The sequence below is a fragment of the Mchenga conophoros genome, linkage group LG1 (genome assembly GCF_057382185.1).
Source record: "Mchenga conophoros isolate Kocher_MC1m ecotype Shallow Benthic linkage group LG1, M_conophoros_male_GT1.1, whole genome shotgun sequence".
NCBI lineage: Eukaryota > Metazoa > Chordata > Actinopteri > Cichliformes > Cichlidae > Mchenga > Mchenga conophoros.
In genome coordinates, this window is record NC_140526.1 from 23,093,810 (window position 1) to 23,120,225 (window position 26,416).

Below are 26,416 nucleotides of genomic sequence, written 5' to 3' on the forward strand. Positions count from 1 at the left end.
AGGAACAAAAGATCAATTTTAGCAAGTGAGACATACTCATCTAAATCATACGCATCATTTTTCTTGCATATATTTGGGGAAATAGTATGTTGATAAGAATTGTTATCATTTTATGGTATCTTAGATTCAAAGATGTTCTAATTTTACTCTTTTTAGAGGCTGGATCAGGTCGGGTATGGGAGTTGTTGGTAGCAGATGTCATATAAATCTTCCAGCAGTCAGTCTGGTGTCTTCTGTCTCTTCCTGACAGGAGTCCAGTTTCAAATGGAGGACTTAATCAACACACTCGATTAATAATGCAACATTTTGGCTGTGCCCATTGCTTAAATCCCTTCTGCGTTTCACAGCCCTCATTTCACACCTCCTTTTTCCCCTTTACCAGTGTCCTTAATTACGGTGCTTTCAGACCAGGTGTAGAGTTGCAGGCTGACACTGAAGTGAAGAGTCGGCAGCTTGTTTGAGCACAGCGGCACCGAAGAAGGATCGAAGATAAAATCCTAAGGAGGTTTAATACTTCTTCAGCAGAGACAGGCATTATAGTGTTAGCAGTTATGAAGATTGTTCTCTGGCCTGTTCTCTCAGCAAAGCTAAAAACTTTCTCTACAACAAAAAGGATTTAACAAAAACTTTTCTGAGGGGGTTTCCTGCTTACATTTCAGGACATTTACAATGTGGTCAGCACCAGCTATTTGCATTGTGTGCATCTTATTTGGTGAGTACAAAATATAGTTTTTAGCCAGTCTTAATTTTAAAAAATAAAGTAAAATGTTCCTCTAATGTAGTATTACATGATAAATAAAACACAAATTGAATTAAAAATAATCTGTTAATTTAGCATTATTAGCTAATAGAAAGTCTTGACTTTTCCATCGCAAGTATCATATATCGTGTGAATAGTAAACTTGATTGTTGGTTCTCAATCATAAAAAAAAATCAATATTTGTTTCGTACTAAGCAACGCCGTCATTTTGTATGATATGGGCATGGATGTCACGGCTTTTAATGATTTTGTTGAGCCGTTCTTTTTCCAGGGTGGAATAATTGTACAGCATACATCTTTACAAAAAAAACCAAGTATTGGTTGCATAAGTTTGGATTCATTTTGGTTTTTCTCTTTTCCACACAAGGTCAGAAGGCTGCATACAGGTTCAAATACATACACTCACTTTTAATACGTGATGCTGAAGGCTCTATGGTGTCTTATAACTTGATAAGACCAAGGTGTATTAAGATCTCGTCACTGATCATGATTGAATTGAGGTGATAGTTTCTCTTTGCCAACATAAAAAGGATTTGTCTGATAGCACTCACTGGGGTGGCCAAAGTCCAAGGAGCCATTTCTAAACAACTGCAGATTCCACGATCATCAGTTGAAATAACTGTACATAAAAAGTTCTTAAGGTGTGTCTCTGCTTTGCAAAAATCTGAAAGAAGACCTGAACTGTCACCTTCAGATGAGAAAAAAATAGTTAGGATGTTCAGGAACCACCACAGCTCAAGCCAGCCACGAACTGGAAACGGCCTAATGTCCATGACAAATACTGAGCTGTTTGGCCACAGTGACGAGAGGAATAAAAGTAAGGATTTCAAACACAAACCTCTGACCTTAGCCCTGTTAAAAAATTGTGGACTATGCTAAAGCCAGGTTGGTGTCAGGAAACCAACCACTTTAAATGGACTCTTCCAATTCTGCCAAAAAGAGTGGTCAAATACACAGCCAGACTGATGCCACCAGCTTGTTCATGCCTGCCAAAAACATCTGGTCAAGGTGAAATTTGTTAAAGAACATTCAACCAAATATTAGTGGGGCTGTATGTATACATTTGAGCCTATATATGTATGCATTGTGTAATTTTAACCCTGTGTGACTTTGGGAAAATTCCAAATAACTTCAAGCTTGTGCACCAAACTCGTTTCTTCAAGTCACTAAAGATGTATGCTGTACAGCCATTCCACCCTGAAAAAAACAGTTCAAATAAACGATTTAAAGCCCCCAAAGTACCATGACATTCATGCCAGTGAACGTTTGACAACAGTTGTAACTTTTTTGTTGTTGTTTTTTGTTTTAAATTGTCTATTTTGGTACCTAACCTTCTGTTTCTTTTTAGCCTTTTGTGTACAGCACTTTGTGATTGGCTGTCTATGAAAAGCGCTTAACAAATAAACTTTACTTACTTACTAAAAGAGGCTTCAGACTTCAGTTAGAGTAAGAGCTTGCTGAATACATAGTATAAAAATAACACAATGACCCTCTTTCTTTCTGTCTTTCTTTCTGTTTAGCATCAACAGGAATCATATGTGATGTCGAGCAAACGAGTTTGCAACCCAAATTAATGCAAAGAACCACAAACCAGACTCCTGGTGAGGGCACCAAGTTAGAAGAAGATATCCAAAAAGTTATTGATCAAATCCACTCTCTATCTAATGGAGATACACGCAGCTTCAGCTCCTCTACCACCAGAGCCGGTTTTGACTTAAACACATATTATGGTGCCCTGATGAACTTGTACAATATTTTTCAGCCACTGCTGAGAGAAAACTTCTTAGATGATCTTCCCAAAATAACAATTTGCATTCTGTCCGGGAGACAGGACTGTGGACTGGAGGCAGAGCTGACAAAGACGGTGTCTCTGGAGTTAGCGAAACCACTGCTGACTTTTTTGACAACTCTGAGGTCGCAGACATGCTCTTCACTGACCACTGATGAAGAGTCAGGCAGCTTCTTCAGGACCTACCTCAGGATGGGGGATTCAGCAGCGTTAAGTGGTTTCCAAGAAACATTTATAAATATACTGTCGAGTCTCTCTCTCTCTAAAAACTTAATAAATGTGTTAGGTGGACTCATAGATGCAACAGTAACATACACCTTAAGGTTTGTGGCATTATTTATCCAAGTACCAATGGACTACACCAGAATAGCTTTACAGTTTGGAATAAAAGTCCCAGTTTTAGATGAAAAGGAGACCTGTCAACAAGGTAAAGCATTTAAAAAAATACTTCTATTGTTATATTATGTAATTTTTTTGTATTCCAGAAATTATTATTATGAATTCTTCTACAGTTTTATGCTAATTAGATTTCCTGTGTGTTCTCTAGGAGACCTCCAGCAGCTTATTATGTGGTGAGTCATTAGTAAAATTTGCATAAACTTCATCTTTAAGCTGCCCTGTGGAGCTTTTTAACTACATCAGCACCACAGGGCAATGCTTTTCCTTCTTTACAAAACAAGGTTGCTGATAAAGCAGGAAGAATTACTGCTGTGAGTCGTATATTAATCCTTTGAAAGTGCCGGCTGGACACATTATGTAAGTGTTTTATACCTCAGTTAAAATTGTCCACAAGATGGATGTAGACACTAAACTAGTAAAGCCGCACTAGATCTTTTTACCATGACTTTACCATACCAGTCAGGCACAACATTATGACCACTAACAGGTGGAACGAATAACACCAATGATTTTTTTTATATTATATTTGATGTATAAAATGTACAATAATAATTAACTTCCTGTTTTGTTCAGGGGAATTAAGAACAATGTGAGCTGGTCTTTGAGTACATCACTGATCGATATCCTCCTGGACATCTTCCTCCCTGAAGATCAGTCAGCATTTATGCATCCAGGACCTGAATGCCAGACTCCTCCCAGTGCTCCCTCCCAACGCAGCATTTCATATGCTGAAAACAGCACTATGAATTATTACGACACCCTGTGTGATAGCTACAATCTGGCCACCATCAACGACACAATGTGTGCTGAGATCCTCTCAAATTCAGGAGTAGAGTCTTCCACGCATGTGGTCACGTTTTGCGAGGCTCTAAGCTCCCTCAGCTCCAACCAAATGAAGAATGTGTGGAGCAACATGTGTTATGTTATTCAAACACTGGCTTCTCCACTTGTTAGCAGGTCATCTGACTGCAGTTTTGACAACGCAAGGCCGGCCCCTGCCGCCACCCCTCTCACTAAACCTCGTCGAGTTGCCAGGGAAGCCTCCAACCTCAGACAACTTGCGTGCAACTATAACGACTGGTTGCAAAATAATGTGGACCCTGTCCTTGTGTCACTGTGCAGTGACAATGAACGTGTGGAGTTTGTGAAGCAGGTCTGTAGCGATGCTGTATTGATGCGGAAGCTGCTATCTGAAAAGATGAACAGCTGGTTGTACGGATACTGCGCTAACTCCTCTGCAGACTACATGGTCAGTGAGTTCTGCCAGTATGGCCAGTGGCTTAACAAGTTCACAAACATGGTGGATACCTCCCTGCTGGCGTTCTGCATGAGCCTCGACAGTGTCAGACTGACCAACCTCATCTGTGAGAACACTGGCTTCTTTATGTTTGTAATGTCTAACCCTGAACATTTTCAGTTCATGCCTAACTGCACAAACGTACCTCCTCCACTGCCAATCCCTGGCTTGGATACGCAGTTAGATTTTTGTCACTACTCTGAGTGGCATGAGGTGGAAATTACCAATGATCTTTTGACAATGTGCATCCTCTTCGACCAGAGCGGTTTCACTAAAAAGGTTTGCTCTAATGCAACATTTTTGGATAACCTTCTTCTTAGCACACAAAATACCTGGCTTGAGGAACACTGCCGCACCTCTCTTAGCTTTCCACACCCCGAGCCTACAGAGGCCTTCAACATTGGAATGTGGTGTGACTACAATACGTGGGGAGAACGACAGGTGGACGATTCTGTGATCGGACTTTGTTGGCAGAATGATCAGAGTGCTTTTCAGAAGAGTGTCTGCTGCAAGCAGTCTGTGTTGGAAAAGCTGCTGCAAAATCCTCTGAACAAATGGCTTACATCAGTCTGCACAGACATGGAGGAAATAACCGTACCACCTCAGGTGGGTGTTTTACCTGGCAAGAATGAACATATAAAATCTAATTAACAAGCACAAAAAAGAAAGAACTGTTATTTTAAGCCTTATGTAGTAAAATAAGCCTGCATGAGTCTCTTATAAACAAAATCATCCCATTATATCCCAAAGTCTGAACATTTCTGTTCTGAAATCTGAACCTATATATTCTTATCCACTAGTGCATTTTGTATCTTTACAGAAAAAAAAAATAAACTAAAGATAACAGCATTAATTGCATATACAACAGTAAAGCCATTTTCTAACTGTTGACTTTTTATTCTCATGTTGTGTTCACCATAAATGGTCCTGTAGGTGTGCAAGTACTCTGACTGGACGCGTCCCATCATTGTGGACATGACTGAGGTGGCTCTCTGTGCTGAGATGGACCAACTTAACTTTACCTCCAGAGTCTGTGCCAATAATACAGTCCTACAAAACCTGTTGGCCAATCAGGACAACACCTGGCTAATACAGCACTGTGCCAACTACTCAAAAGACCCAGGGACATCTCCTAATAAAAGTGTGGAAGGCGTGACTAAACAGTGTCAATACTCCAGCTGGATCACATCTCCACCAGATGCTGCACTCCTGGCTCTATGCTGGGAGAATGATCAGACCAATTTTTTCTTATCCATTTGCCCTAATGACGGTCTTCTCCTGTTTCTGTCCCGTGAGCCGTGGAGCCAGTGGGTGAACAGGATGTGTACCACCTACACCACCTATACCAATGCCACCACCACCAACAACAATAGCAACAACAACAACACTAGCACCACTACGGACCCTAATTTTTGCCTAGCAAGAAATCTGGTGAAGGAGTTCAACTGGAGCTGCCCTACCATCTTCGCTTCAGCCTGTCAGCCGTGTGCCACTCAGAATATGGTCCTGCAGACAGTAGTGCGCTGTTGGGTGGACAGTGTGCGGTCCAAGATGGTGGATCTGCTGACTCCACCTGTGGCTAGAGCATTGGAGCAAGCAGTCAGCACCACTGTGGTTGTCCTGTTATCCCTGGAGGAGGTTCAGATCACCCAGTGGCATGTCACTGAGACAATACGACCAAGTGTGCTAAAATCTGTGATCAACTATTTCAAGTTGGAGGACAACTCTGACAACAAGAGAGTCTTGCTACAGTGTTTTGGGGTAAGTGGTTCTTTCATGCACTCGTGTGGATTATGAGTAGTGTAGTAGTAGATACTCAGTAGTGGAACAAGTAGACAGACCAAAGGTTTAGAAATGCTCAAAAAACCTTCTTTGCATTTTGCTCATGTTAATGTATTACAGTTGGTGATATATACGATTTTTCTGTTTTTTGTGAAGCTGGTAAAAGCAGCTCCACAAGAACAAGAACTACTGTGTATTACCTCCACAAATGTTGTACTGACAACATGTGGGCCTTTGGACCTTTGACGTCTTCTTTGAGGTCAAATAAGGTCACCTTTAAAAATATACTTAAAACGTTGGTGTGTTGGTGGTTCTTGGTGTCTGGGGCTGGGTGCTCATGTATGTACTGGCTCACTCCTGGTGGCTGATTGGCGGGGCCTGGTGCCTGTGGCCCAGCTGGGCCCCTTCCAGGGGTGGGGTGCCCTCAGGCCTCTGGGCCTGAGGCTTGGTCCTCTCTGGCACAGCTGGCTGCTGGCAGAGCCTGCGGGCACGTCACTGCAACCCCCTCTGGCCTCTGCTCCGTGGCTGCTGGGTGACCTCTCGTTTGGGGCTCTACTCAGCTCTTCCCAGGAGGGTGGCACGGTTGCCCCTGTGGTGGTCCTCCTTGGGTCCTCGTACTCTGGGGCCTCTGGATGTCTGGGGCCTGGATCTCCTCCATACCTGCTTCATACCCTAGGGGACGGGGCTATGGCTCCCCACACTCCCTAGCAGATCGTCACATGGAGAAACCTTTGGAATACAAGCATGCTGATCCACACAGGTGTACACACGGATGTTCACAGACACAAACGACACCTTTCTTGGCTGATACCTCAAAGCACATTGTGCGCTGTCGATCTTGTGTACTGCACAATAACATGTAATATTTAGTATCTACTGTTATCTAACAGTAACAATGATCCCAAACACATAAAAACACACTTTGATAGAAAAAAATCCCTATAAAAAAAACCTCATAAAAAATGAGGTGTGGCAAAGCCCAGTGCTAATCCTGTACTATGTTGATTTCTGCAACTATTTTTATTGTCATATTATTGAATTGTCATTATTACATTGATCTGTTATCTATGTAGAGTTTTTGGTGGTTTGAGATAATTTGCTGTGCTCTGTTTTGCTTCGAGGCTCAGCGAGAGTCTGTTAGTCAATGAGAGCTGATCGAGTATATTTTAGCACCTTTCTCAGAAATTTACTCTGCAGGTTAATCAGAGCGTAGTGTGAGTAGAGATTCACCTCATCTTTTATTCAGAAAGACTCAATCTGTTTCTGTGTAGTTCCGTTCATTGGCTTTATCATTCATCTAATTATTCATCATATCACTTACCATTAGCGTCATTTGACCTTCAGTGTACAGCCGGCCTACAGCTGGTGTCCAGTTACACTTCTGTCACTGATATCCAGATGATGAGTCTCTTCCTCTGGGTGTTAATCTCTCCTGGCTCACAACTGATTTGACACTTACAATAATGTGTCAAAGGGGACAATTGTATTATATGTGTCTGATGCTCCTTCTATAAGGTGCTATTATAACTGCATATTTCCCTTCTGTAGACGGTGCTAAGCAGACTGCTGCAGACGGGAAGAAACCTGCAGAACACTGACGAAATGCTTCTCATTAAGGTAAGATATGTTGTATAATAATACTAATGCGAATTGCCACAATATCCAGTATGTGTTTATTGCTCGCATTCTTTCCACATGTGCAGGCGTACTTCAATTTATCGCCGAGCACCCTGAGGCCAGTGCTCAAAGAAGCTCACAATCATACCATCAGACTCATCCTTCAGTACTACGCCAGTGTCAAAGACACACTGCAGGTGAATAAGACCACCACCACCACATCCGCCTTTTAATTTCCCTTCCCAGAAGTCTTAGTTGTCAGTTCATCTGTTGTATCTCTTTGAGGCACAGTTTTCTCGCTGACATTGTTTTCTTCCGTTTGCTAGTTGCCCAATGAGTACCTGTCCACCATGGTGTCAGAGATACTGCAGACTCACCTGGTAAAAGATGTTACTCTTTTCCCTGAGCTCGCTCCAATGCTGACTAAAGCCAGCCCAGCTGACATCCAAGCTTTGCCTCCCTGGCAGAACAACATCAATGTGTAAGTGATGGAGCTTCTTTACTAATGAGCCCACTACTCATGCATCTAAGCATTATTATTTTCGGAACTTACCACATGTCCCGTGTGAGGGATTAAAACGGTGTCTCTGGTTCCTGAAAGGCTAACATTTTTCATTTTGTTCTTGTGATTATCTTGGAAGTAGGACATATTTTGCTGCACATAATTTTAAACCAAAACTATGAGTTTTGACTCTAACTGTGGCTATGTTGAACCCTTACAATAGTATGTCCACAGACGGCCATTTTATCAGGTACAAATTTGCAGGTCTTGATTGGACCTCCTTTAGAACGACGCCATAGATTCAACAATGTGCTGGAAACCTCCCGCAGAGATTTTAGTCCTTATTAATATGATAATGTCACATAGTTCCTGCAGATTACATTGGCTGCAGATTATGTTTGGCTGCACATCCATGATGTGACTCTCCTGTTTTACCACACATGAAAGGCGTTTTACTGGATTGCGGCCAAAGTGTGCTGACAAAATGTTGCTCGCACCATTACACCACCACCACCATGGTGACCTTACCATCTCAGCAGAACTTAAGACTTATCAGTCCTATCTTCTATTGTCTAATTTTGGAGAGCCCATGTAAATTGCGGCCTCAGTTTCCTGTTTGTAGGCAACTTTAGAGGGACTCCTTTGCTGCTATGCTTCATTTAGAGTCACATAAATCGTCTTTTTCCCTCCTTCTAATGCTGGGTTTGAACTTCAGCTGGTCATTCTGACCAGGCTTACATGCCTAAATGTGCTGAGCTGTCCATTTACATGAAGAAGCAGCTGAACATGTGAGGCTATTAAAGTGGCTCCTGAGTCAATAATAAAAAAAGAAAGATAGCATAATAGGTGTGAAATTTAAAAGCATCCATTCTCATTTTCAGGTTAGGATGAGGTGCTTTTACTCAAAGAGATGGAAAATGGGTCATGCTTTGTATCATTTTACTTTGCTCATTGCTGAACATTCACTGAGATTCATTTCAATATATTTTTCTTCCCTGAGAAAATGCCTCTGGGATCTGAATGAAGTCAGAAGTGAAATGATGCGTTGCCATGCAGAGTCCAGAGCATCCATTATACATTGTAAATAATGTAATGCAAGCTGGTTCTCAGAGTTATCTTAATCCAGATAACGCTTGTTTTCTTTGTTGCAGTTGTTTTCCAGTTTCTCACTTTGGAAAATCATTTTCTTGCTGTAAGAAATTTGCATCTTAAATATGTACCTGTTGGCCATGGATATTTAACCTAATATATAATAATGAGACTGGAAAAAAAGGGGAAATGGTTTTAGAATGAATTTAATCATTAGGCTGCTATTATACTTTGATTTTTATATGACTTAAACTTAAGAGATTTGAAGTCTCTGATAGACTGTTAATGAGCTTTAGGCTTGTTCAGGCCTTTTTGTACCTTTGTAAGAATTTTAATATTTATTCTAAGTCAAGCTAAATTTAATGATGCCTGCCAGTACTATACTATATGCAGTAATTCAAAGAAGGTCACATATAAATAAGTTTATTATTATTATTTTTTAACTTTTCAGCAGAAAGTTCAAACAAACCATATTATTTTAATGTTTTTGCTCCAGTCGGGACAAAATTAATGAAATCTTAAAGAGCATGACCCCGGACCAGCAGCAGGCCTTTGGATTGTGGTACAGCAAAGCATTGTCCCCCTCCAGCATCACCAGAGGTCAACAGTCGCTCATCAAGGACACAGGAAACCTGATCGCCTACCTGCCCTTCCAGAACTTCCAACACCTCTCAGCTGCTCAGGTAACGGCCCTCTGAGCTCTGACACCTGGCAGGGAAACTTGAGAAGCAAGCAGCGAGTTGGATCGGCCCCAGGGCAGAACACAGCCACTTGTCACACGCTGGTCAAAAGAAAGCACAGACTCATCTGTCTCTGTCACTACTGTGGGTTTTATTCTAGGGGCCAGTGTTCAATAAGTAATATTGGGAAAACATGAATTAGGAATGAGCATGGCTACTGATATTTCAATACTGAAGTAAGAATAAATAAAAGGAATTGTTTCAAACTTTACAAAACAAAATGAGAAAACTCCCCCACAAATTGACATTTTACACTTTATGTTTTGTGTGACTTTCTTAAAAGTTTTGAGTTTGTTAACTTTTTAGCATTAGATGTGCACAAATGTGTTATGCTATAGAGGCAAGGAAGTAAAGAAACATATACCTTTCCAAAGGTTTTACTATAATTTACCTTGGATGGTTTGCACTGCTAATAAATACAACATATAAACAAATATTACCTTCCATTTAGTCTGAATTAAAAAAGCATGGGCAAAGGGGAAACATACATGTTTGTCTTTCAGCTAATCCTTGTTTAAAGTGCACAGCATGCAGTCTTTTTATCCTCAAATTTTACACTGTACTGTTTTTTTCTTTCCTTGTCACTATATTGCAAAATGTATTGGCCCATTTTTAATACTTAATTGTGATATGTCACTTTTGTAATGCTTTCATCGGCAGCTGCTTGATGGGCTGGATGTGTTGCAGAGAAACACCCTCACTCCACTAAAGCAGGAATTTGTAGCACGCAACCTCATCAGCACCTACAGGAACCTAACAGCTCAGGACTTTTCCAGGTTTGGAATGACTATAGGAAGGCATTTCCAACATTTTCCATCCATGTTTTCTTTTTGTAATCATAGATAAAACCTGACAGAACACAATGTGTTGATGCATGCTTAAGAATCCAGGAATAGAAATAAATCCCCCAAAAGTTTCAGCTGTATGCAGCATTTTCAGCAAGGGAAACATTTCTTTATCTCATCCAAGTGAAATCGCTGAAGAAGTTCTGGGACAACAGTAATTAGTTTTGATGTAATGTTGCTGGATGGTCTTTTTTAGGTGCATTTGAACCTTTTATTTTATTAATATAACTTAATAGTTTGTCATATATACAATCTACTTGCTTGACTTCCAATCCTCATAACTAAATTTGCTTTATTTAAAAAAAGTATCACCTACACACAATATTAAAATCTCAAGATTTGTTGTAAAGTTTTTTTTTTAAATTATTTGACAGCATGTGTACTGATTAGTTAGAAATGCCTTGATTTCTTTAGGTTATAGAAACCTTTAAAAAATGACACAAAAACCTTTAAAATAATCAATCAAACCAATTAAAAAACTAAGATCTTTCTTTCTTTCTTAAAATTAAATACATGTAATATTTTGGCAGGTGTTTCCTGTGAGTGTGTTGTTGAAACATTGCTTTGTGATTTCAGGCTGGGTAGTATCGCATGCCTGGCAGACCCAGATGATCTCTATGTTTATAAAGGCACCGAGGCTTTCAGTGTGATCCGCGAGAGTATTATGAGCTGCACACGTAAAGGACTCCGTTTGCCAAGTGACCTGGTAGGAACAGAACTCATGTGCAGTTCCTTCACTGTTTTTTTAAATGTATACTTTCATGTAATAATTGCTCTTTTTGTTTGTCTTAACTTTGTTGGCAGGTTTTCAATATTTTACTGAACACCACCGAGCTGCAGGTCCCGTCTGCAGTCCCTGCTGAGCGCCTGGCAGAGATCGCGCTCCTCCTGCCCTCGCTGGGCGTGACTTTCCTGCAGGGTCTCTCCACGTCTCAGCTGCTTTCTGTCCTCCCCACCCTGAACTCTATTCCATTCAGTCCTGCACAGGTAGAGGAGTAAATTAAACCTGAAATCTATACCAGAAGCTGGTAACCACAGTCATCATCTGTAATTGGTGTAATTTCCTTTCTTACTAGCAAATTGACTCTTTTCTTTCCAAGGCCCGGTTTCAGTGAGTGTACAATCATGTGTTGGCAGTAGATGGTTGGATTGCGTAGCAGCTGGTGGGAGTTTTATATCTTAGGAACAGCTGACAGCCTGGCAGCCTGTCTCAGCACTGGTGACAGGCCTCATGAAGAACAGACCTAAGCTTTACTTCATCCTCTGCTCTCATCTGAACTGAGGCCTTTTGCGTTTTCCTCAGCCTCACAGCTGTTGGTTTCATATGTCTTTAAGGAGTCTTGCAGAGAAGTAACATCTTCAAAGCTACACATAGTTTGTGCCATTTCGACCGAAACGGTTGTGTGAACAAGTGTTACTAAACCCCACAAGACTTTCATATTTTAGGAAACGGTGAATTTAACCAACATGTTGACGAGGTGTTTGAATGATTACTTGTTTTGTTTTTAATGTTTCAGGCAGCTGTAATAGTAGACAAGCTGTCTTCAGTCAATGGAGTAAGTTTTGGAAACTCATCACAGTGAAGTGAGTTCAGTTATTGTCTCTGTATTTTTGGGCCTTACACTTACATCATCATCATCTCTCTCCCGGCTGCCCAGTTTATCCCAGACCGGCTGGGGGAGCTCGGCTCTCTCATTGTAGGAGTGAAGACAGAGACCTTGCTGATGCTTACATCTGATAAACTGCTCTCAACCCTTGTTGCTATTTCGCAGCACACACAAGGTCTCTGTCTGCTTGACAGAAAAGGCCTCCTCCTCCCTCCACAAGCCAATGCTATAGCCACCAAACTATGGGTAAAACACACACACACACACACACACACACACACACACACACACACACACACACACACACACACACACACACACACACACACTAAATGCCACAGTTTAATTTGAAGAAATGCATTGTATTTGTTTTTGTTATAGCCATGTAATTAACTCTTTTCTGTCTCCTCCTTTAGTTCAAACAGGGATCTTTGGGCTCAAATCAAGGGGTTCAAAATGTGGGTTTACATGAGGGTGATGGACAGCTTGACAGATGAGGTCTGGAAACTGTGATGTTTGCAGATTACATTGTGATCTATCGTGAGAGTAGGGAGCAGGAGGAAGAGAGTCTGGAGAGGTATCCACTGGAGAAAAGAGGAACGAAAGTTAGTAAGACAGAATACATGTGTAAAAGCAAAGCTGCGTGAAGGTGAAGGTAGATGAGTTTAAATACCTGGACAGTGCACAAGCGAGGTGAGTGCAGCCAGGGTGGAGCTGGTGGAGATAAGTATTGAGGGGTTATTTGTGACAGAAGGAAGCAGCAAGCGTGAAAGGGAAGGTTTACAAGATGGCAGTGAGAACTGCTGATGTACGGTTTGTCTATAGCTGTACTAATAAATAAAAACACAGGAGGCTGAGATAAAGATGGCAGAGTTGAAGATGCTTAGATCTTCATTGGTAGTGACCAGAATGGACAAGATTAGAAATAAGTACATATGAGGGACAGCTCAGGTTAAGCATGTTGGACAAAAAGTTAGAGAGGCAAGGCTGAGATGGTTTGGACACGTGCAGAGGAGGGAAAGTGGATATACTGGCCAAAAGATGTCAGGCAGGAGGAAAAAGGGAAGAACACAGAGAAGATTCATGGTAGTGGAGGGAGACGTGGAGAACGCTGGTGTGACAGAGGAGAATGCTAGGGATGGGGTGAGATGGAGGCAGTGGCACCTCCTAAAGAGAGCAGCTGAAAGAAGAAGAATGCATCTGTGTCGAGCACCTGCTGCAACGCTTTGTGTTATCTTTACTGTGTTTAGGGCTTCCCAGAGGTGGTCACCTGGTTGAACGATGTAGCTCCTTTGCTCGGCTGCACACCACTAATCAGTGTTCTTCCAAGGAAACGTCTACTTGTGAACAGCCTCTCCAATACATCTACAAAACCCTGGAACACGCAGCAGGTATCACAACAGCGCACATCTGTGACATTAGCGCCTGCTTTGCATTACCGCAGAGTGGTAAACAGCTCGGCTTGAATAAATATAAAAGAAAGTTTATGAGTGAAACATTATTAGGAATTCAAAACGGGGAAAGGAAGAGGAAGAAAAGGGTAGGAAGTTTACATCTTTATGCGCTGTACCAACACTTCCGGTATATGAATACGTAAAAGCTTCTCACAGTGAAGCAGGGAGTTCTCTGTTGTGTTTTGATCTCTTCATGCTTCCTCTTATTGGATATGCTTCCTCTCTGTTGTGAGGTGTGCATGACGCTATCTCGATTAGCTGCTAAATTATTAAGTGAAGAATGGCATCATCAGCGACACTGTGAATGGATCAGCCTCTGAATGCAACCGATCATGCAAACCTGCACGCTACCACTACAACGCCAACACTTTTCCACTTTCTTCCCCAGGCTAGAGGAATTTTCAGAGAGGTTCTTGATACTAATCCAAATCTGATCAAACAACATTTCTTGTAAGTACACTTAATCTGACAGACAGATGAACATGTAATCATAGCAATTCTTTTCTTGTCTGTTTTCAAAATATATGAACCCCTTTGATGGTTGATGCTCTTATTTTCCAGCAATTTTGCAGCTTTATAAATTAACTATTGCGCATCTATTGACTCTAGGAGTCTGGGAACGCTGGGGCAGGGTGTGAGCTGTGCTGTCTTAAGAGATCGTTTTCAGGCAAATCGGTCACCTTCTTCAGCGAGAAGCATCCTGGCCTTGCTCAGGCAGCAGCCTGGTCTTCTTCACACCTCACTGGTAATTACACATCAATTAATTCCTGACATTTAAGATATTTACGTTAATTCAAGGATCATTAATGTGTGACTTCTATTATGTGTCTGTTGTTCTGGACAGAAAAACTGTATAATCGAGGTGCTCTATCAGTTTGAGTTCTTCTTTGAACTGCTTGAAGATCTTGGAGTTGAAATTGCACTTTCAATGCCGTAAGTCCAAAGCTGGCATTATAGTTACTGCAGAAAAACTTTAATATCCATAAGATTTGCATGCCTTTAGTGAAAAATGAGTATGTGTGCAATGCAGGAGACCCTTGTGTACTCTTTGCCCTGAAACAAAACTTTGGATTGTTTTGGTCTTGTGTGTTTGTGTCTTGCAGGGTGAGTGCCATAAAAAGGTTTTCCACAGATATGATGAACAGTCTCAGGAGGATGATTATAGCAGGACCGCATCACTTTCTCCTGCTGTCCCGAACAAAGCAGCTGCTGCTGGTTGATAAAATGGCGCAGAGGTTGGTAAGTAGAGCCTGATTTCCCAGTGGCCCTTTTCTGAGGTTCAATGGAGAAGAAGCTACCAAAAGAAGACAAAAATGATAACAGTTATCTGGATTTATTCTTGTGTTTGTCTTAAAATATAATCTGAGCTTCTTCCAAGTTTTAGCTAAGACCAGAAACACCGTTAAAATTAGCAACTGTCAAACATTTACAAACAGCGGAAAAGTAAGGTGGAAGTTTAAATATTCATCCATCATCAGTTAGGAACATAAGAACTGCACAGTACTCGGTACTCACCACAAAAATGAGCACCTTGCTAAGATAACACACATCAAAAAAAGGCTCATCAGTGTTTCTTATAGGTTCATTTCAGTGTGGACGTCTGTGAGATCAAGTTCAGTAGATCAGATTAGTTTGGAGTCCACACCTCACCCCCATACAGATACTGTTGAAGGATCTCAAGAGTGTATGACACTTTTTAAAGTCTGATCTGCAGGTATCAGTTTGTTTAACGTTACTTCTGCCATAAAAGGTGCCAACAGTTATTAAATCCACTAGCATGTTGAATTTTGAATGTATGCAAGCAAAAAGGTTTTTATTAAAGAGTATACACTGCTTCTGAGTTTTTGTTAAATAAATAATGACATGGTGTAATATGTCATGTGTTGTGTAATCTCAGGTTGTAAGACATGGTTAAAAGCTAGTTAACTTTTAACCATGTCCTAATAAGTAAAACCTTAGAATTGCATTTTGCAGACTTGCAGAGTGTGTACTTTCTTTTTACCATGAGCATAGATGAAATGTTAGAATTGAGATAATCAGGATTTACCAAAGAGTTAATAAATAGTTTTTCTCTGCCAGCTTTTAGTTAGTACGCTTTTCTTGTTTCCCATGTCTCTTGAAATATCCTATTTTTTATTTATATATTTTTTTGTGCTTTATTTCCAGGGCATGTATACAGGCGTGTTCACGGAGGAGGAGTTCCGTTTGCTTGACATCATGGCACCGTTTGTGGTAGATGAGGTTTTTATTCAGGTGGACCGCAGGTTCTTCATTCAAAATCTGGATTTCCTCCATGGGCTCTGCTACAGCAGCACCAAGATGGAAATCGTGGCTCGTATTCTCCAAGAGCCTGCTGCCTTTGGGTAACATTACCACAAACCGAACTGTCTGCTGAAAGGAGATACAGTGTTATTCAACATTTATTCAACAAGTGATTCTCAGGAAAACAGCAAGACTGAGCAGCTGTGTGAGCTGTAAAATAAATAAATAAATAAAATTAACATAAAGATCTGAAATGATAACATGTTACATAGAAAGTTTAAATTGGTCCTTAGGTTAAATGAGAAATAATGACAAGAAACAGTATTTAAGAACCCTTTCTGTGGGCAGCTCCTCTTTAGGTCACAAGTTTAGAAACACATATATGCTAATCCACATTTTGTCTTTTGGCCCGCTTGTTTCCTATCAGTCCCAACCAGCCGCAGCAGATGGCTTCCCCTTTCCTGAGCCTGGTTCTGCCGGAAGTTTCTTCCTGTTAAAAGGGAGTTTTTCCTTCCCACTGTCACCTCACTTCTTAAGGAGTCCTCTGATTGTCAGAGTTTTCTCTGTGTTATTTTCCTTATAATTGATCTTACAATACAAAACACCTTGAATTGACTGTTTTCATTTGGTGTTATATAAACAAGAATACATTAAATTGAATTAATCACAAAAATAATTATAATATTTTGTGTGGCGACTGAGCTCAACTGCTGAAAACTGACATTAAGGTATATAATTAATTAATTTCTGGCATTTCTACAGCATCATTAGCAGTTGAGGTGTAGGATTAAGATGACTAAATATCTTTGCATTCCCTGTAAAGTCACTTACCCAGCCTACGCTAAGCTTCAGCTGAAAGCCCCCATGATGTTAAAGCACTGATAAATTTGATCATTTATTTATAGCTCAGTGATGATGAGCCGATTCCCTTCACTTATGTTGATATGCACTGCTCTTTTTATATAGATTTGTATTATTAACGTTGTATTAAATTGGATAACTAATATAATATTAATATTCCCAAACAATCTAACTGTAGTTTCATCACTCCACAGTTGGTCTGGGTGTTTTTTTTGGCATGTCAACCTTTGTTGTGATCATAAGTTTAGAGTTCACATCATTTTTCCAAGCTACATTGTTACAGTAGAAATTATATATTCATTGTGAAAAGGAAGAATGCAATGAGGTCTGTGTTAATCATTGAACTAGACTATTTGTTCATAAGTGTAAGTTAGATGTGACCATTTTAGGAATGAATTTTAAAAAACTGTAGTTCACTTACTTTTTCTTGCACTGTATTTATTATGTTTTTCCACGTCAACTGCATCACATATATACTAAATGGGTGAGAATTTCAAGAATGTGAATGTATCCATAGAATATTTAGTTCACAGAGGCATGAATTAATCAACAAAGTCCAACGCAGCAGTTTTTAGAAGTTGGCCTTGTAAGGATGTTTCTTTTACAGTTTTTATAGGTTTTAAAATGAAAATGAAGTTATATGAAATTTATTTTCTAAACTTTCCACTGATAGAGGCTTTGCACACAACCTGAGATAAAAGGAACAATGATAGCATGATCTTGTCTCCCCCTCATAGCCCAGTGGAGAACTGGGACCAGACAACACTCAGTCAGGTGGACCGCTTTCTCTTCTTCCTGCCTCAAGACAAACTGCAGCAGATTTCCCTGGTAAGTTTATTGCTGCACTTCTTTCAGTATTTAATACTTAATATCTGAACCCAGAGCCTGAATAGTTCCCCATATTATTATTACTTTTTTCAAAGTGCAACACATTCGCTGAGTGTCCAGAAGTCCACAGTGGAGCTTTGTGTCAGAACTTGATCCAATGACATGTTAAGTCAGAGCCTGTAAAGAAATCTCTCGGGTGTCACATCTCCAAAAGGTGTCAAGATCAGGTGATGAGGTTGCTGTCTTCCTGTAACCCATTCAAATGTGCGTGTTGCTGTCTGTGTCTGTGTGCCCGCAGGCATTGATGACTGTGGAGCGAATAGAGAAGCTGTTCATGAGCCACCATCAGTGGGAACGTGGGGACATCGGGATGCTGTGTTCAGATGAGACTGAGAGGAAGACCATTTTTGAAAGGCAGCAGTTTGTTCTGCAGTTTTTCCTGGGCTTCCTTAAACTAAATTCTCAGTCATGTAAGCCTTACTTTGGTTTCTCTTACAATAACCTTGTATGGTTTTCATCAAATTTGGTGGGATTAAGAATTTCTTCAGTGAATGTAGCATTCTCTGCTGCCTTTGAAGTGTCACAAGACATGACATGGACCCATGCAAGGGCTCTAGGGAGGAAGAGGTTCATATCAGTCTACAGAAAGCAGACTAGTTTAGTTAGCTTATGTTAGCATATACTCTTGAAAAAAGGTGAAACAGCCGGCGAAGATTTTTTAGTTCTGCAAAGAGCACTTTCAATTTTAATAACTTCAAGTAAAAAAAAGACATTTTAATTATGTGCAAAGGTGTTTCACGATCAACAGTCAAGTTGCCAAACAGTGAGGGGACATCCACTGTAAAATGTATGCGGCTAAAGAAGGAAAAACTGGATTGATTACAGTGAATGTTGCATTTTTTTGGAAATCAAGGTCCTGAAGTCTAGAGAAAGAGAAATTTAGAAATTTCAGTATCGTAAATCCTTCTTTCATTGAGCTGGCATTTCTAATTTTCATGGGCTAAAAGCCATAATTAATAATAATCAGTTTAACCAAAAAAAATAATCAAACAAACACTTTCTCAATAGTTCACTTCCCACATAATTAATATAGAATATATGAAAGTTAGCCTTGTTTAATTAAAGTAGGAAATTAGGAAAAAATCATCCACCTTTTCTTTCAACTTTTTATGCTATATAAAGTCTATATACTCTGTTATGCAGTCATATAGAGGGGAGGCGGGGGGGGGGGGAGGATTATTGGTAGGCAAACAGCATATTGAATGAAAAATAGGCAGTGGGGTAGTTAATATAGCTTTGTGATGCTCTCTATTTAGTATGAATAACGTAGTTAAGTTAGTGAGTGAATTGGAAATACAGAATGATAATGTTTATTTTTTATTTATTATCCAATCACGTGACCAGGCTTGATGAAAAAAAACCTCTAAGTAAAGACTGGAAAATGAACTGAAACAGTGGTCCAAAAAAAACAACAAGTTATTAACCCAACCATTGTTTTGGATGGAATTGTTATCCTTCTAAACATTGTTTGCATTATTGTCTTTTGGTACAGCTGAAAGCGTAATACATTTGTGCGTATGAATTTCTTTGCAAGTTGACTTTTGTAGCAGGAGAACTTGCTGATCTTCTAACAGTGAAAATTAGCTTCTTGAATTAAATTTTTCAGAAAGACTTTGGCTAATACTTTTCAGTAAACAAAAAAACTTGACAACTTCAAACTAAGCCATGGTTATATTACATTGCTGACACATTTTCATAGATAATCTCCTGATCATATGTTTGTGTGTGTTGCTGGCCAGTGACTCCAGTGGTTCCTACTTGTGAGATTCTGCATACAACAGCCCCCTCCGTTTGGCTCTCCAGCAGTTTGACTAGCATGCCTTCATCTGCCTTCTCCAACTGTCTGGAGCTGATGGGTCACGACCCGTTTCTTGCATCCTACCAACGCACTGAAGTGCTCAGGAAAGTCAAGCAGGTCAGACTGATTGTTAATCTGAATCAGTCCAACAAAAACCTCTTACATGTGTTTCATTTGATGATGGCCAAAGTTTACAGGTCTTAACACTGTGTTTCTGCTCTGTCTTTGCTCCGGGCCTCTCGGTATTAACGTGAATATATGAAGATATATGGCCCAGTCTCATCCTTCTCCCAGGCTGTGATCTCTCAGCTCGGTGTAATAGCGACACAGCTATCATTAGACGAGCTGAATGCCATTCGACTGACTGAGCGGAGAAGCATCGCCGCTCTGGGCACAGTCAGTGACTGGAATAGCAGACAGGTAAGTATTTTAGCCACTGCAGTTCAAATATTTACATGTTACATCAAAATTGCTTTGTGTTTTGGGCAGTTTTTATTTCGTCTGATAAGAATAATACCAGCTGTGGCATTATTGTGCTGTATTAGACTGGTTTATAACTTGTTGTCGTCCTAGCTGGCCACACTGTTTTCCACCGTGTTAAACTCCACCAAGCAGAATCCGAGCCAGCTTGACTCCAGCACTCTGGTGGCAATGGGATACATTGTGTGTGGCGCTAAAGCCACAGAGCTGAGGTCTTTCAATCCTATAGAGCTCAGGTGCGCACAATATCGGAAAATGCTTAAATGAAGCGTATTTTTTCAAGCCCAGCTTGACACTTGAATTTACTTTGTACTCTGTCTCCCTCCGATGGCTGCAGTAAGGCGGTTCTCAGGCTGGGTCGGCTGAGGCTGTCTTGCTCAGAGGAGCAGCTGCAAGCTCTTGTTGAACTTCTAACCCACAGCCTCGTTTTTGGACTCATGAGTTCCTGGGGCACCGATGTGTTCATTGAGATCGGAGTCCTGGCAGGTATTGTCTATTCATTGTCTTTTCCACATGAATTTTAGTTGTACTATGCATAGTCCTACATCTGCCTTAATGTGTGGTGAGAGATTTAAATCAAAGACATTTTGTTTTCCTCTATGCTTTGCTGTAAAAGCTTTTGATTCATTGTTTCTAGCACCCTTTGCTCTGTTTCACTGGAACACTTTGCTTGTTTTTCAGTGGGTATCCCAGACATGGCCATGTCAGCGCTGGTAAAAGAGCAAATTGAGGGAATCGCACCTTTGGCTATCTCAATGATGGCACCAAAAAAGTTTGCTGTGAGTCAAGATTTAATTAAACCAACCATATCTTGGGTGTTAAACATAAAGCACGGGGGCCAGAAATGAACCAACAAAGACTCCGATCCGGCCAACTGGATGGCTTTAGAAAATGTGAAGGAGGAAATACTATTTTTGACTTTTAAATGTGTTTTAATAACTTTTACAGCAATTCCTGCTAATGACAAACTCTCCCACAGCAATCTATACTACACCACAGTATATCATGTCAGAGATTAAACGGGTAGTAAACCTTCTTTTCACTGGCAGAAAGATTAGTTTCACTGGTCAGGGCCGATTATTGTAATATCAAGGTGAGCTAAACTACATATGTGTAAAAAGTACATAATTTTTTAGTAACATTTGTTTTTTTACAATAAAAAAAATGTATTCCTGTTTTTGCGTCCATCTTGACAAATCTTTATCATGTCTTTAATTTATCTTTATCTCTATCCCCCCGCTGTGTGTTTTGTTTTCAAAAGGTGGTATTCTCCCAGGAAAAGATCGCCATGTTCTCCTACGAGCAGGCTGTTGCAGTAACTGATAACCAGCGCTCTGTTCTGTCAGACCTCCAGAAAACAGCTCTAGCTATGGTGCTAACACCCTGGGACGATAAGCTTGTAGACTTCAGAGGTAAAACCTGAATCACTGCTGTCCACTGATAACCATTAAACTTGATTTGTCTTCTTTATGCATTAATCGCTTTACCTGATGAAAATATAATCGCCCTTATCAAAACTCTTACCAAAGTTTTATGCTAGTTTAGGTACATCTTGCTATTATCAGGTTGGATCCACTTTTGCCTTCAGAACTGCCTTACTTCTTAATTCCTCTGAGATTTTGCTCCATATTGACATGATAGCATCATACAGTTGCTCCAGATCTGCAGACTGCACAATCTCTTGTTCCACCACATCCCAAAGGTGCTCAACAAGGCTGGACTGGGACAAAAAAATCGGCCCGGGCATTTTGACTAGAGACCGGCCCACCAGGATAAAGATTGAAAATGTGACGTCATTCAGGGGTAAAACCGCAAAGGATTCTGGGAACTTGTGGCAAGAGGTACTGGCGCACGCAGGCTTTCAATTGAACTCAGTTACACAGCGATAAAAAGAAACCCAAAAAATGGCAAGAAGCTGTTGTATTATTAACTGCAATAGCCGGTCGCATGACAGCCACGGGAAGCCAACGGGTAAAGAGATCGTTTTTTTTTTTATCGGATTAAGTCGTTGAAGAGAAATTTTTTAAGCCATGTTTCCGAAGTAAGAGCCGACGGATGGTCACTGCGGTAAAGTGAGCCGTCATTTGTGAGCCGCGGTCAAGCCAGCCGCCTCCTATCCGCCGCATAAATTTCCTTGCGCTTTTACACCAGTCTTTACGGTAGCGCCTTTTCGCTTTATGTGCCGATTGAAAGCCTAGACTCGCGCACACACGCACGCGCGTGAACAGTCACACGCACGCGCGCACACAAATTACATTGGAACAGCTCAATACAGCCATCGTGACAGTCTGGTTGCATATTCAAAAATTCATTAAAAATCATTCTTAAAAGTTGATGCCAAGCTTTCAACACAATCCTCTTCTCGGACACCTACTTTACCTCTGGGCCAGTTTTTACCCAGATTTACTGTAATATTACTCAGAAATCACAGTAAACTCATATTCAGTGCAATACAGTCAATGCACTACAATTATGTTTATTTCAAAAATTCATTAAAAGTCATCCTGAATAGTTGAGGTCCAACTTTCAACACATCCCTTCTCTGGGACACCTACTGTACCTGTGTGCCAATTTTCATCCAGATTTACTGTAGAATTCCTCAGAAATTAAAGGGTACTTGTATTCAATGCAATACAGTCAATACAATAGAATTATGTCAATTTTCAGAAATTCATTAAAAATCATCCTGAGTAGTTAATGTCCAACTTTCAACACATCCCCCCTCTGGGACACCTACTGTACCTGTGTGCCAAGTTTCATCCAGATTTACTGTAGAATTCCTCAGAAATTAATGGAAACATTTATTCAATCTAATACAGCCAATGCACTACAATTGTGTCAATTTTCAAAAATTCATTAAAAATCATCCTGAGTAGTTGATGTACAACTTTCAACACATCCCTCCTCTAGGACACCTACTGTACCTGTGTGCCAAGTTTCATCCAGATTTACTGTAGAATTCCTCAGAAATTAATGGAAACATTTATTCAATCTAATACAGTCAGTACAATAGAATTATGTCAATTTTCAAAAATTCATTAAAAATCATCCTGATTAGTTGATGTCCAACTTTCAACACATCCCTTCTCTGGGACACCTACTGTACCTGTGTGCCAAGTTTCATCCAGATTTACTGTAGAATTCCTCAGAAATTAATGGAAACATTTATTCAATCTAATACAGTCAGTACAATAGAATTATGTCAATTTTCAAAAATTCATTAAAAATCATCCTGATTAGTTGATGTCCAACTTTCAACACATCCCTTCTCTGGGACACCTACTGTACCTGTGTGCCAATTTTCATCCAGATTTACTGTAGAATTCCTCAGAAATTAAAGGAAACTTATATTCAATTCAATACAGTCAATACAATAGAATTGTCAATTTTCAAAAATTCATTAAAAATCATCCTGAGTAGTTGATGTCCAACTTTCAACACATCCCTCCTCTAGGACACCTACTGTACCTGTGTGCCAAGTTTCATCCAGATTTACTGTAGAATTCCTCAGAAATTAATGGAAACATTTATTCAATCTAATACAGCCAATGCACTACAAATGTGTCAATTTTCAAAAATTCATGAAAAATCATCCTGAGTAGTTGATGTCCAACTTTCAACACATCCCCCCTCTGGGACACCTACTGTACCTGTGTGCCAAGTTTCATCCAGATTTACTGTAGATTTCCTCAGAAATTAATGGAGACATTTATTCAATCTAATACAGCCAATGCACTACAATTGTGTCAATTTTCAAAAATTCATTAAAAATCATCCTGAGTAGTTGATGTCCAACTTTCAACACATCCCCCCTCTGGGACACCTACTGTACCTGTGTGCCAGGTTTCAGCCAGATTTACTGTAGAATTCCTCAGAAATAAAAGGGTACTTGTATCCAATGCAGTCAGCCAATACAATTTAATTATGTCAATTTTCAAAAATTCATTAAAAATCATCCTGAGTAGTTGAGGTCCAACTTTCAACACATCCCCCCTCTGGGACACCTACTGTACCTGTGTGCCAAGTTTCATCCAGATTCACTGTAGAATTCCTCAGAAATTAATGGAAACATTTATTCAATCTAATACAGCCAATGCACTACAAATGTGTCAATTTTCAGAAATTAATTAAAAATCATCCTGAGTAGTTGATGTACAACTTTCAACACATCCCTCCTCTAGGACACCTACTGTACCTGTGTGCCAGGTTTCAGCCAGATTTACTGTAGAATTCCTCAGAAATAAAAGGGTACTTGTATCCAATGCAGTCAGCCAATACAATTTAATTATGTCAATTTTCAAAAATTCATTAAAAATCATCCTGAGTAGTTGATGTCCAACTTTCAACACATCCCCCCTCTGGGACACCTACTGTACCTGTGTGCCAAGTTTCATCCAGATTTACTGTAGAATTCCTCAGAAATTAATGGAAACATTTATTCAATCTAATACAGCCAATGCACTACAAATGTGTCAATTTTCAGAAATTAATTAAAAATCATCCTGAGTAGTTGATGTACAACTTTCAACACATCCCTCCTCTAGGACACCTACTGTACCTGTGTGCCAAGTTTCATCCAGATTTACTGTAGAATTCCTCAGAAATTAAAGGGTACTTGTATCCAATGCAGTCAGCCAATACAATTTAATTATGTCAATTTTCAAAAATTCATGAAAAATCATCCTGAGTAGTTGATGTCCAACTTTCAACACATCCCCCCTCTGGGACACCTACTGTACCTGTGTGCCAAGTTTCATCCAGATTTACTGTAGAATTCCTCAGAAATTAATGGAAACATTTATTCAATCTAATACAGCCAATGCACTACAAATGTGTCAATTTTCAGAAATTAATTAAAAATCATCCTGAGTAGTTGATGTACAACTTTCAACACATCCCTCCTCTAGGACACCTACTGTACCTGTGTGCCAAGTTTCATCCAGATTTACTGTAGAATTCCTCAGAAATTAAAGGGTACTTGTATCCAATGCAGTCAGCCAATACAATTTAATTATGTCAATTTTCAAAAATTCATGAAAAATCATCCTGAGTAGTTGATGTCCAACTTTCAACACATCCCCCCTCTGGGACACCTACTGTACCTGTGTGCCAAGTTTCATCCAGATTTACTGTAGAATTCCTCAGAAATTAATGGAAACATTTATTCAATCTAATACAGTCAGTACAATAGAATTATGTCAATTTTCAAAAATTCATTAAAAATCATCCTGATTAGTTGATGTCCAACTTTCAACACATCCCTTCTCTGGGACACCTACTGTACCTGTGTGCCAATTTTCATCCAGATTTACTGTAGAATTCCTCAGAAATTAAAGGAAACTTATATTCAATTCAATACAGTCAATACAATAGAATTATGTCAATTTTCAAAAATTCATTAAAAATCATCCTGAGTAGTTGATGTCCAACTTTCAACACATCCCTCCTCTAGGACACCTACTGTACCTGTGTGCCAAGTTTCATCCAGATTTACTGTAGAATTCCTCAGAAATTAATGGAAACATTTATTCAATCTAATACAGCCAATGCACTACAAATGTGTCAATTTTCAAAAATTCATGAAAAATCATCCTGAGTAGTTGATGTCCAACTTTCAACACATCCCCCCTCTGGGACACCTACTGTACCTGTGTGCCAAGTTTCATCCAGATTTACTGTAGATTTCCTCAGAAATTAATGGAGACATTTATTCAATCTAATACAGCCAATGCACTACAATTGTGTCAATTTTCAAAAATTCATTAAAAATCATCCTGAGTAGTTGATGTCCAACTTTCAACACATCCCCCCTCTGGGACACCTACTGTACCTGTGTGCCAAGTTTCATCCAGATTTACTGTAGAATTCCTCAGAAATTAATGGAAACATTTATTCAATCTAATACAGCCAATGCACTACAAATGTGTCAATTTTCAGAAATTAATTAAAAATCATCCTGAGTAGTTGATGTCCAACTTTCAACACATCCCCCCTCTGGGACACCTACTGTACCTGTGTGCCAAGTTTCATCCAGATTTACTGTAGAATTCCTCAGAAATTAATGGAAACATTTATTCAATCTAATACAGCCAATGCACTACAATTGTGTCAATTTTCAAAAATTCCTTAAAAATCATCCTGAGTAGTTGATGTCCAACTTTCAACACATCCCTCCTCTAGGACACCTACTGTACCTGTGTGCCAAGTTTCATCCAGATTCACTGTAAAATTCCTCAGAAATTAAAG

At 39.8% G+C, this 26,416-nt stretch overlaps 1 protein-coding gene across 1 annotated transcript in view; it reads left to right on the forward strand.

The window, feature by feature from the left end:
• The first annotated feature begins 669 nt into the window (after nucleotides 1–669).
• The window catches only part of strc1 (stereocilin 1), a 47,036-nt gene continuing 21,289 nt past the window's right edge, over nucleotides 670–26,416 (forward strand). Inside the window, exons 1-28 of the mRNA XM_085280638.1 lie at nucleotides 670–712; nucleotides 2,290–2,976; nucleotides 3,097–3,121; nucleotides 3,522–4,851; nucleotides 5,179–6,006; nucleotides 7,576–7,644; nucleotides 7,731–7,841; nucleotides 7,971–8,125; nucleotides 9,732–9,918; nucleotides 10,636–10,751; nucleotides 11,397–11,526; nucleotides 11,625–11,807; nucleotides 12,338–12,376; nucleotides 12,479–12,673; nucleotides 13,678–13,818; nucleotides 14,270–14,331; nucleotides 14,491–14,626; nucleotides 14,726–14,814; nucleotides 14,985–15,120; nucleotides 16,048–16,244; nucleotides 17,742–17,832; nucleotides 18,131–18,302; nucleotides 19,632–19,807; nucleotides 19,955–20,110; nucleotides 20,264–20,406; nucleotides 20,508–20,656; nucleotides 20,852–20,949; nucleotides 21,432–21,582. Of these exons, the coding sequence (XP_085136764.1) occupies nucleotides 670–712; nucleotides 2,290–2,976; nucleotides 3,097–3,121; nucleotides 3,522–4,851; nucleotides 5,179–6,006; nucleotides 7,576–7,644; nucleotides 7,731–7,841; nucleotides 7,971–8,125; nucleotides 9,732–9,918; nucleotides 10,636–10,751; nucleotides 11,397–11,526; nucleotides 11,625–11,807; nucleotides 12,338–12,376; nucleotides 12,479–12,673; nucleotides 13,678–13,818; nucleotides 14,270–14,331; nucleotides 14,491–14,626; nucleotides 14,726–14,814; nucleotides 14,985–15,120; nucleotides 16,048–16,244; nucleotides 17,742–17,832; nucleotides 18,131–18,302; nucleotides 19,632–19,807; nucleotides 19,955–20,110; nucleotides 20,264–20,406; nucleotides 20,508–20,656; nucleotides 20,852–20,949; nucleotides 21,432–21,582 (5,995 nt within the window). The remainder of the gene's footprint in view (nucleotides 713–2,289; nucleotides 2,977–3,096; nucleotides 3,122–3,521; nucleotides 4,852–5,178; nucleotides 6,007–7,575; nucleotides 7,645–7,730; nucleotides 7,842–7,970; nucleotides 8,126–9,731; nucleotides 9,919–10,635; nucleotides 10,752–11,396; nucleotides 11,527–11,624; nucleotides 11,808–12,337; nucleotides 12,377–12,478; nucleotides 12,674–13,677; nucleotides 13,819–14,269; nucleotides 14,332–14,490; nucleotides 14,627–14,725; nucleotides 14,815–14,984; nucleotides 15,121–16,047; nucleotides 16,245–17,741; nucleotides 17,833–18,130; nucleotides 18,303–19,631; nucleotides 19,808–19,954; nucleotides 20,111–20,263; nucleotides 20,407–20,507; nucleotides 20,657–20,851; nucleotides 20,950–21,431; nucleotides 21,583–26,416) is intronic.